Source organism: Phragmites australis, chromosome 2 (assembly GCF_958298935.1).
Source record: "Phragmites australis chromosome 2, lpPhrAust1.1, whole genome shotgun sequence".
NCBI classification, from domain to species: Eukaryota; Viridiplantae; Streptophyta; class Magnoliopsida; order Poales; family Poaceae; genus Phragmites; species Phragmites australis.
Window position 1 is genome coordinate 47743896 of NC_084922.1, and position 10534 is coordinate 47754429.

General features: G+C 44.9%; 2 protein-coding genes across 2 annotated transcripts; both read right to left on the reverse strand.

The window, feature by feature from the left end:
* Positions 1–2801: 2801 nt before the first annotated feature.
* On the reverse strand, positions 2802–4800 carry LOC133910198 (extensin-1-like). Its single transcript, XM_062352709.1, has 3 exons — positions 4561–4800; positions 3254–4165; positions 2802–3058 (listed from the first exon to the last, which is right to left on the reverse strand). The coding sequence occupies exons 1-2, from the start codon at positions 4787–4789 to the stop codon at positions 3279–3281; spliced, it is 1116 nt and encodes a 371-aa protein (XP_062208693.1). The 5' UTR covers positions 4790–4800; the 3' UTR covers positions 2802–3058; positions 3254–3278.
* A 1000-nt stretch (positions 4801–5800) lies between these two features.
* On the reverse strand, positions 5801–9906 carry LOC133910199 (AP2-like ethylene-responsive transcription factor BBM2). The gene is made up of 9 exons (XM_062352710.1): positions 9648–9906; positions 8879–9551; positions 8511–8593; positions 8363–8371; positions 8155–8243; positions 7929–8002; positions 7751–7801; positions 7552–7628; positions 5801–7078 (listed from the first exon to the last, which is right to left on the reverse strand). Exons 1-9 carry the CDS (start codon positions 9784–9786, stop codon positions 6213–6215), a joined length of 2061 nt encoding a protein of 686 aa, XP_062208694.1. The 5' UTR covers positions 9787–9906; the 3' UTR covers positions 5801–6212.
* Positions 9907–10534: the final 628 nt, after the last annotated feature.

Consider the following 10534-nt stretch of genomic DNA (forward strand, 5'->3'; position numbering starts at 1 on the left):
TCTTATTTTTATTTGTAAAAAATATCGTATATTAATGAAATGGGAAAGACTAGAGGACATGGATAGATGGCAAAAGTTAATAAATTATTTAAATTTTAAAGGAATTTATTAGATACGATGAGAATAAAAAAAGAGATAACACGGAAACCAACTCGTATTTTATATATTAGAGATGTGCAACATGAGCCATGTAACGTAGTCAGAGGCGAAGCGCAGCTAGGTAGAAGTAATTGTTAGTAATTATTTTTCTTTGATCATATGCGTATCAAGATAAATTAAGATCTAAACCATATTTAGTTTGCATTGTGTATATTACACTAATATCATAGCTTGGTCCCTTAGGTAGCTCTGATAGTTGAGCTAGCTGCTAACTTATATTTTGCAAATATAAAATGAAATTTTAGAGAATTATCTCTTGATCAAGAGATAACTTTAAATATAAAGCAGATCATATCTTAACACATCTCTTCTTTATAAGATATGAAGAAATAGAACTCGTATAAATTTTAAAAACTATGTTCTCATAGTTAGATCTAGCAGCTAGCTCTAACTATTAGAACTGCTCTTAACGTTGCGTAGCAGTAACACATAACCTAAGATGAGCGATGCACAAACTAACTCTAACTATTAGAGCTGCCTTTAGTGTAGTGTAGCAGATACACGACCCAAGGTGCACGGTGCACAAGGACTGACACGAAGGTCGCATACGGCGTAGAGTGTTCCGTACAGCTAAGGGCTACAGCAGATTGCAGTCCAACATCACTGTTCTAACAGCAGTTAAGATTGTGGTAGCTTCGGAGTATTGGGTGATGGAAGAGCTCGGGCGATAATCCATGTCACTCCAGTGAGCAGATCAAGGATTCGAGATGTATGGATAGCATTTGGGTGAGGGAAAGAATAAAAGAGAAGAGATAGGAGTATCCTGGATTTGTATGGCAGTTGGGATTGGATGGGTGCGCCTTTCTTAGCCGCAGGCCTCCAACTGCAGGTACGGCGAATATTTCAGTCATATTCCGTTGGCATCAAAGTTCCTGGGGCCTCCGGTGGCCCTCCTGCAACGCCAGCCGCAGGCGCGTGATCGAGGTGTTTGTTTGGCCATTTTGTTTCGTCCGTTTGCCACTTTTCTGTCACCTCGCTCGTTTTTCTGGAAGGGGAACGCGCACGGAGCCTGTAGTTCTTCTACTTGCTCAAGTAAAGACTACGACCCCATTGTCAAGTCTGAAGACACCTTTTTAACTATTATATGAATTTTTAACTGCTCTTTTTTGCTGCTGGAAATATGTTTTTGTGCCGGTGTACCTGAGCCGCCGAGGATGAGGATCATCCATGGTGTGTTTGATTAATTGAATAGGGTTTTGTAGAACCGTATTGTATATTTTGATCGGACGAAAGCAGATTGAGTGGAGTCATATTTGTTGACATAAGAGTATTTATCTGAATAGACTGATCTGAGTTTCTGTTTGATTGACTGTATTTAAAATCGTATGAGCGAATATAAGAATTGAGATTATCCATGAGCCAGACTAAAGACGTATATTTTTATCCGTCGAACCATATTAAAACAGTAGATACAAACAAATAAACACATTTCTTTCTAATATTATACGTACCTATCGGATCAAATTGGAACAGATTGGGCAGCCAAACACATCCCATGTGAACGATGATGCAATGGATCATGTCTCCATGTGCTGCTGTGGATATGTGGCGTATTGATCGGTGTGCTGCCTACTTTGATGCAGAGCTCTTTTTTGAGATAAAAAATGATGCAGAGAGCTAACCGTGGAGACTGGAGAGAGAGAGACGTATTCGTCCAATTCATGTGACGGCGTAGCCCAAATACAGGCCCAGATACACTCCAGCTCCCTCAAGGCCTAAGCCCACCCAAACTGTCCGGATCTTCTGCGCCGGGAGGAACCGCCACAGCCGCCGCGGTGCCCGTTCCCGATGGCCGCAGAGGAGCAGACCCGTGCGTCCCCATCGCCGACACCGGCGAAGCGGGCCCACTCTCAGAGGCTGCCCATCCGTGGCCACCAGATTGCTTTCCGGTGAGCTCTCGGAGCCACTTGCTTAGTCACTAGTCCGTGTTGATAAGCTGCGTCGCAAGGCCAAAGAATTCAGCGTAAATATCGCGAGATCCGTTCAAAAATGCAATCTTCGAGTGTTCTTGCTTTAGCAGCAAATTTATTTCCTGAAAAACCGCGTTGCCTGCTGAAGAATGTCACTTGGCTCTGATTGTCTGGGATCTTACTGATTTACTGATGATATTATACTTTCATGTGCAGATGTATAGTTAGATTTTTGTCATGTTTTTATTTTCTTTTTATGGTGGAGAGGTCCCTTCCGGATTGTGTATCTTCTGTAGATGCCACAGTATAAACCAAGGAACACAATTGCAATAAGTTCAGTGACCACAGGCCACAAATATATTTTCTTTGTTCCTTCTTTTCGAGGAACCAATCAGAGCGATTTGTTGATTTTTTTGAGAAATAAGGGCCCGTTTGGCAGAGCTCCAGATTCAACTTCTGAGCTGAATCTGGAGGAGCTCTGCCAAACGGCAGAATTTGGCTTTAGCTCCCTGAGTGAATCACTTCTCCTGATTCACTGAAATGTACTAGAAGCTGAGGAGCTGAAAAAAGTAGCTTCTCCTGAGGAGCTAACCACGCTGATTCTCCTAATTCATAGAGTTTATCCTAGAGAATCATTAAGAATCACTTTCAGCCATAGAATCACTTCCTCAGAGAATCAATTTCTTTAGAGAATTTGAATCAGGAGAAGCTCTGCCAAACGGGCCCTAAGTGCATACACAAGAATGCTCATTTTGGAGCTGCAAGGAAACCACACGATATGTTGGATTAAGCAGAGCTAGTAAGAAAGCTCTACAAACTTATGATTGCATTGCTGAAATAGTAGGCAATGAAATGAAAGCTGAAACAACTCTAGACAATGCCATAAACAACCCTAGACACCGAGATGGTAGTTGGAACATCTAGCTATGATGCTTCTTCCTCTTGAAAACAGGCTTCCACTTTTTTGTTTATTCTGCTCACCCCTGATCCTGAAAGGAGATCCAAGTCATATGGTTAACATGTCATGTCACTACACTTTGGGAATATAAATTGCATAATAATCATCCCAAAAAATTAGTTTTGTATGTGGAGTTCATAAGAGCCATCTTGGAAGATTAAAATTATTTCATATTTTTTTAAGAGATGGTGCATAATAGTGTGTTCTACCACAAAAGAAAACTTACACTTCAAGAGCCCTGCTGTTGATGCTTAAGATAGCTGATTCGGTGGTGGTGGGGATTGGTAGGTGTGCAGAGGTGGCATTGTTGATGACGTGCCAACATTTGGAGGTGATAGAGAGTTATACTGGTAAAGAGGCTGTGTAGATGTTGAAGATGCTGGTGGAGAATTTTCATGAGGGGCTTTTGGTTGTAGATGTTTCGAAGCTTTTGGAGGCAAAGGTGGAGAATACAGATAGGATGGCGGTGAAGATTGATAGTTATACGGAGGTGGTGAATACTGGTAAGGTGGTGGAGAGTTATAGTGATACGGAGGCGTTGCTGATGATGGTAGAAGTGGTGACTTGTAGTAGTATGGAGGTGTTAAATGCTTGTGGGATGGTGCTGGAATCTTGACGCCTTGTGGAGGTGGTGGAGATCGGTAGGTGTTTGAAGGTGTGGACTGTTGGTAAGGTGGTGGTGAAGGGTGGTAGTTCTGAGGTGGTGATGGGTACTGGTAAGCTGGAGGTGGAAACTGGTTAGAAGGAGGTGGTGAATATTGATAAGGCAATGGTGATAGGGGTGAGGGATACTGGTAAGGGGGTGACAGGGAATGGGGATACATCGGTGGTAGGATGTGAGGTTTCGAACATACAAAGGTCTTCTTTGATGCAAATGCCATTATTTGGTTGGCTTTGAGAACCAGCTCCTCGCTTGACTTGGAGTAAACACTGAGCCCAGACAAATTTAACTCCATTGGCACATTGCAGTCAGATCCTCCTGGTGCTGCATGGAGCTCAACCTTACACGAATCAGACCCATAGGTATTGCTAATTGGTAGGCCCTTAAGGCTCACACTGTATTTGCCATTGCTTCTGGTGTAGCCAAATCCCACAAGTGCTTGGTCATTTGCCTGACAAGTGACCTTGACCATGGCTCCTGCACCCAGATCATTGTAAGGAAATGAGATATAAGTATGAAACTCAGAAGGACATTTGGGGATGATTTGCAAAAGCATCCATCTTGGAAGTCAGTCTATTCTCAGCAATGTGCTTTAGCTGTAATTTGGTTCAAAGCGTGCGGCTCCCAGGAAGGAAAGAAGTGCAGATCCTTCTTATACAATCATTCACAGATTTTCGCAACATTGAACACATCATAATGAGCAAAAAGATCAAATTGTTCTTTTACCCATGTTCTTGGACCTTCTGCTTTTTTATGTCACCGACTTATGTTTAAGGAAGCTAATTATGAGCAAAAGTAACATTAATATATTTCCAAGCTGACTGCATTAGTATGATTAGATCGTAAAAACAGGGCTAATGACAAAATTTCACCTTCCAGGTGCTTCTTCCCATGGGATTCTTCTGGGTGTGCCTCATTGAAGCATCTATAGCAGTACACCTTCCCTACCACCTTGATAACAGGAGCATATGTTGGTGATAAGGAAAGAGACGGTGGTAAAAAGCTGGTTGCTCCCGCGCCATGCATTGTAAAAATGGCAAACAACATGGTGAAGGCCATCCATAGGTGACCCTTTGGCTGGCCTGTCATGCTCATTTTCATGGCTAGATAGTGCTTTGTCAAGGGAGAGGAGAAAAGGGTGTGGACGTTGGCTTTGATATGGATGGCTATTTATAATGGCCATGGTTGCAATGTGTGAGGGAAGGAGGGAGAGGAGGTGGGGGATGGGGTTAGGGGCCAACATTATTCAGCTTCAGTTGCTTGCATATTCACACTTTTTGCATTGTATATTGCTTACTGAATTCATCTCACTTGTTTATAATGAGAGAGCAGAGTATTTTGGTTTTTTAATAATGGATAGCAAACAGTAGAAGTTATCATTTTCTCTTTTAAGATGGCATAGATTTGCTTATGTTTGTTTACTACCGTTCAGGTAATATACGAAAGTACAAACACAATCCGAGTTAAGCAAACCCAGAATTTTTCAAGCCATGTCATTTATAAGCTCTGACCAGGGTAGATTGAGGGGTGAAAGCTACAACCTTTTTTCTTACCATCATATTTTAGTGAATAGTGATCAACATTTCTAGCTGCAGATTCATCCAATCCAGATGGGAAATGTCCCGGAATATACTGCAGAGAAGAAAATTAACTGCCTCATTTTTATCCTGGCAAAGGTTTGTGTAGTCTGTGTAGTTTGAGGTTTCAACTGCTCAAACATATAGCCTAGTTTCAACTGCTCAAACATATAGCCCACTGACCCATAGTAGGTAACAAATCTCAAGTAAAAAATGCGCTTTTGGTCAACTCAAATGGTTCAGGCAAACAAATCTGCTCTGCTCCATGAAAAGAAGCAGTTGGCATTTGGATTTGGTTTAAAACTCCTAAAAAATTGGATTTGGTTTGGTTGGTGGCAGCAGTTCAGGCTGACTGAGCACTGATAAGCTCTAGGGCTTGCGGTCCAATTTGTAAGATGTCTTCAATTGGGCCGAAGCTCGTAAGATAAAAGAGAGGAAATGAAGTGCGTGACAGGATTCGGCCCATGTTCAGCTCCAAATAATCAGCATCCATGCAGGCTAACAGGACTGGAAACAATAATAATCTTTGCTTGATTTCCCTGCTTAATTTGATCATATGAATGGAAATACTTGACAAGATGCCATTAGTTTTCACCTCATGTCATGCCATCCACCCTAGCTATCACATTGCCCCAATTTACAAGCAGGCTTGCCAGCTCCATTTTCTAGTTTTCTGCCAACCTAACAACTTGGTTAATACTACTATTTGGTATCCTTCCTTCTGAACCTGAACCCCAAAATGGCAGCAAGTGAAGATCTAGACATGGAGAAAGCACCATGACACTCTTCACAAACCATCACCCTCCATTCAGAAGAAACGCTACTAGCTCTCCTTCCAGCTACAAAGAAACTAAGCGAGACAATAATAACAACTTAATGGTCACTTAAGGAACCCTAAGCGTTACTTATGTCAGTATTGTTTTACCGCGAAGCCCGGTTCACGTAACCTAAGTGTCGTTCCAGAAACTGAAGAGCTGTGCGCCGTGAGGAACCCCGGTCATGTCGTTGCTGCTCGCTGCGGCAGCCACCGGCGGGGCGGAAGCCGGCGTCCAGGGAGCCATCCTCCCACCACCGTAGGCCTCTGCGTTTACCAGGTAGTTCTCGTACCCCATTTGCGCCTGCTTCGCTTCGTCGTGATCCCCGTGTGCCCGTGCATGCACTTGCTCATGGCTCACCACCGCCGTGGTAGTTGCCGCCGCAGCGCTCATCGGCATCATGTAGCCGCCGCTGACGCCACCACCATTGCTCTCTCCTACGCCGTTGTACACGACGGAGTTGGAGCCGGTGCTGTGCTCGAGCGAAGCGTTGTCGATGCTGCCGAGGCCGTGCATCGCCGCCTGCCCTGCCGAGAAGAAGTCGTGCGCCCCGGCGCCGGCGCCGGCGCCCAGGTTCAGGTGGTGGAGCTCCTGCAGGTTGTGCGCCGCCGCGATCACCGCGTGGTCCTGCTCCTGCTTGCACCACCCGCGCAGCGGCTGCGCGTACGGGTGGTACAGGCCGGAGCCCGCGTGCGCCTGCTGGAAAGCGATGGTCGGCCACGCGGCGGCGTGGTAATGCGCGCCGTACGCCAGGGCCCCGCCGTCGCCGAGCTGCGAGGCGATGCGGCCGACATCGTAGCTCACCACGCCGGCGGCGTGCTGCGCGGACGCGGCCTCGGCCTCCTTGAGGCGCTTGGCGGCGCTGCCGATGGGGAGCGCGCTGCTCTCGAGGATGCTCTTGACGTCGTAGCGGCTCATGTCGAAGTTGGTGACGGCGTTGAGGCCGCGGAACTTGATGGCCGCGATGTCGTACGCCTCCGCCGCCTCCTCCTGCGTGCCTGCATCCACACAAAGTTGAGCTCTGCTTAGCTCAGTCCAAGCACACGCGTTTCACTTCATGCACGATGCATGCATGGTATGCATGCATGCAAGATACGACGTGCAGCTTAATTAGTTTATGCTGCAACTTAATTATAATTAGTCTATACAGCAAATGCATGCTCGCTCGCTTGTTTCTTATCGAGGCAATAGTACTATTTTGACCTGATGCACGGGTGAATGGGAGACAACAATAGCACCAGACACGGGAGAGGTTTGAAAAAGCCACATGAGGAGCATGCACTAAGTAATGTACAACTTGGCATGACTTGATATAATCACACTTTTAATAGTCATATATAAATCCATATAAAAGTCAAGTGTGCAGCACGATAGCATCAGCTAGTACTTGCTTCTCGTTTGCATTGAGATGGTTGGTTGAGAGTAAATTGCTTCTGTAGTGCATGTATATAAACTAGGTCGTTTTACTTACTGAAGGTGCCCAAATAGAGATCCTTGTTCCCTGCAACTCGTCCGATCCTTGCTTGCCATCTCCCATGTTGGTGATGCCTATAATTCACAGGGTTCGAGTAAAACATCATTCATATTTTCAATCCATATTTGCATTTGCATTCTCATAATGCATATGCATTTGTCGACCTACATCGTAGTATATATGTACTCATATATACCTAGTTACTCCTCTGTAAATGGATGCACCTCTGGAAAAACCACTGCTCTTCCTGCACTCATGTAGATTGGAAGTTAGAGCCTAATATTCCGTTGATCAATTAATCTTGCTCAGCATCTAATACAGAGTAATTTTTAATCATGAAATATGAGAATAATTAAAGATTATTGTAGACCGACCTTCTCAGAGACGCTACGAACTCCTGCCTTGTCATGTGCTTCATCTCCTCCAGCTCCTTTTCGTAGTTACTTACCTAGAAATACAAAAACAAATGCCTTTAAGTACAATCTCAGCGATATAACTAAAACTGCAGAGGTTATCATTCACTCAAGATCAACAACCAATGAACAACAGCATTTGAGAAATATCAATTTCTTCAGTAATGTAAAACTGCACTCTACATACTGGAAAGTTTGTTGTCGTCGTGGCACCCCAGTACTTAAGAGCAGCCAAATCATAAGCTCTAGCAGCTTTCTCCTCTTTGTCATAACCACCTATCAACGTCACAAAGATGAAAAAAATGAGAAATGCAAGGCAAAAGAAAAGCTTGTCTCTGCTGATTTAAAAAGAAACAAATTAAGTAGTCCGATTCGAATCAAGTAAAATCGCGTACCAAGATAGACTGTAGATTTAAGAGTTGAGTTCAATCCCGCGAATCACGATCGATCGATCCAGATGATCAATGAGAAGTAATGTCAGTTAACAGCATTGGGGGAAGATCAAATAATAGATAAACAGAATCATTTAAAGATCATTAGTACCTTGACGACCCTTGCGAGTTTGGCCTTCCCTTCTGCAGCTGTTGTCCCACAGATGAGCCTCATACCTCCCCGTCCATCTATGCCTAAATCCAATAAAAAGCAGAAGCTTTTGTTAATTAAGTTACTATACCACGATCATTCCCAACATAATGACACTGCTCATTTGATTCAGAAAGAGAGACCTCAAACAAGAATAAAGTACTTCCCTAGATGCAATGTATGGAGTCTATCATAGCTTCTTGTATTGCTAATGATATGTTCTAGCTTGTTAAATTTCATGATTACTTGATTGTTAGGTTCAATCAAATCTAGATAGCTTCTTGCATTTCCGTGAGTTCTGTTCCATGATTCGTTGCACCCGGCCCTACCTGGTCACGCCGCGGTAAATGGACGTGCGCTGCCCGAATGTGTCCACCGTCTTCCTCGCCGCCGCCTCCGCTGACGCGCCGCTGCCACCCGTCTCCGTACTGACCGCTACTAGGGCGCCGGCACCACCACTGCCACCGCTGTCGTCCTTCCGAGCGGCCATGGTCCCTCCCTGCGCCGACGTGGACACGCTCTCGGGCGCCCGGCCTCGCTCTCCAGCTAAAAGTGGCATGCCGGCGCCTTGCGTAACCGCCATGTTCATGGACAGCGAGAGCCCCTGCGCCGCCTGCGCGCCCTCGGCCGCCTCCACCCTCGGCTGCGGTGGGGCCGGCTGGTTCCGCAGCCAGTTCTTGATCATGGACAGCCCGATGCTGCCGCCATTGCTACCGGAGCCACCATTGGCGGTGACAGCGCTCAGCATGCCACCGCCGTCGTGGACGCCTGCCGAGGAAGCCACCATGACGGAGTCGGCGAACTGGATCGCGGAGCTGGGGTGGTGGTACAGCGGGTAGCCAGTGCTACCGCCTGAGCTCGCGTAGCAAGTGCTGCTACTGCTTGGGATCATGTTGCACCTAGGCTTGTGATGCTCCTCCGAGAAGGAGATGCCTCCTAAGAAGTCTTCCAGCTTCGGCTCGGCGACGAGCGCCGAAAGCTCCGATCCCCTCATGCTCCAATCTGCAAAAACAACGAGATGTCATGCTACCTTCAATGAGTATGCGTGTCATATATAGCCGTACAAGTGCACTTATGCACGTATCGATCGATATATACCTTGGGGGATGTTGAAGCATACGTCTCCGGAGACGTCGCCGGTGGCGGCGGCGGAGATGAAGGTGGAGTCCGTCGTCAGGGAGGGCGGCAGCTCCTGCGGGGAGAGGGAGAAACCCAACCAGTTGTTCACAGTAGCCATGGTTGATTAGCTGAAAGAGCTGTGATTATTTGGTGTCTAGTGGTTGCTACTTGAGTTTCTTGTTAGATTGATAGGGGAAATGTTCAGGAGAAGAGAAGGGGAAGGGGAAGTTAAGCAGGGAGTTTTGGAGCATTAAGCAACAGTGCTAGTACTGGTAGATATTTATACAACTAGTAGACTCCTTGATATTAGTAGTAGTGCTATGTGAGATGCTACTGTTGTACTATTATAGGTTGATAGAGTATGATATTATCTATTATATTATTATTCTATGATAAAAAGAGTTATCGTATTTGTTTTTAATGTCACGAAATTATCATATTAATTAGAAAAAAATCTAGACTACTTATTGTTATGATCATCTCTAGGTCTAGAATAAATCAAAAAGTTCAAATAAAATAAAATAAATAAAAAATAGACCAATTTTTATATATATAGGAGTTCTTTAACAAAAAAAATGGAGTAATGTGTGCAATACAAATTAAAAACAGCTGCATGATTTAACTGAACAGAACCACTTTTTGCTTGTGCTTTCTGGGGGAGAGTCCACTATATTTTGTCTCATTTTCCTCAAAACATGTCTATATGTGTGCATGCATATATCAATACCTGATGGTAGATGTATCTGCGCATGCTCGTACATGTAGTACTAAAGTGGTGACCTTTTACTCGATAATAGTATAAGCTGTCACGGTCATTTGACCAGAAAGTTGCTGTTAAGAATGATAAAGAAATCCTTCTTGCAGAA

Bases quoted from the DNA above. Each gene is read 5' to 3' on its own strand.
- LOC133910198 (XM_062352709.1), bottom strand. From the start codon at position 4,789: ATGAAAATGAGCATGACAGGCCAGCCAAAGGGTCACCTATGGATGGCC. The intron at 4,166-4,560 runs GTGAAATTTTGT...ATCTGGGTGCAG, and splicing joins TGGGAAGAAGCACCTGGAAG to GAGCCATGGTCAAGGTCACT.
- LOC133910199 (XM_062352710.1), bottom strand. From the start codon at position 9,786: ATGGCTACTGTGAACAACTGGTTGGGTTTCTCCCTCTCCCCGCAGGAG. The intron at 7,629-7,750 runs GTATATATGAGT...TGTGAATTATAG, and splicing joins ATTTACAGAGGAGTAACTAG to GCATCACCAACATGGGAGAT. The intron at 7,079-7,551 runs GTAAGTAAAACG...GTGTGGATGCAG, and splicing joins TCTCTATTTGGGCACCTTCA to GCACGCAGGAGGAGGCGGCG.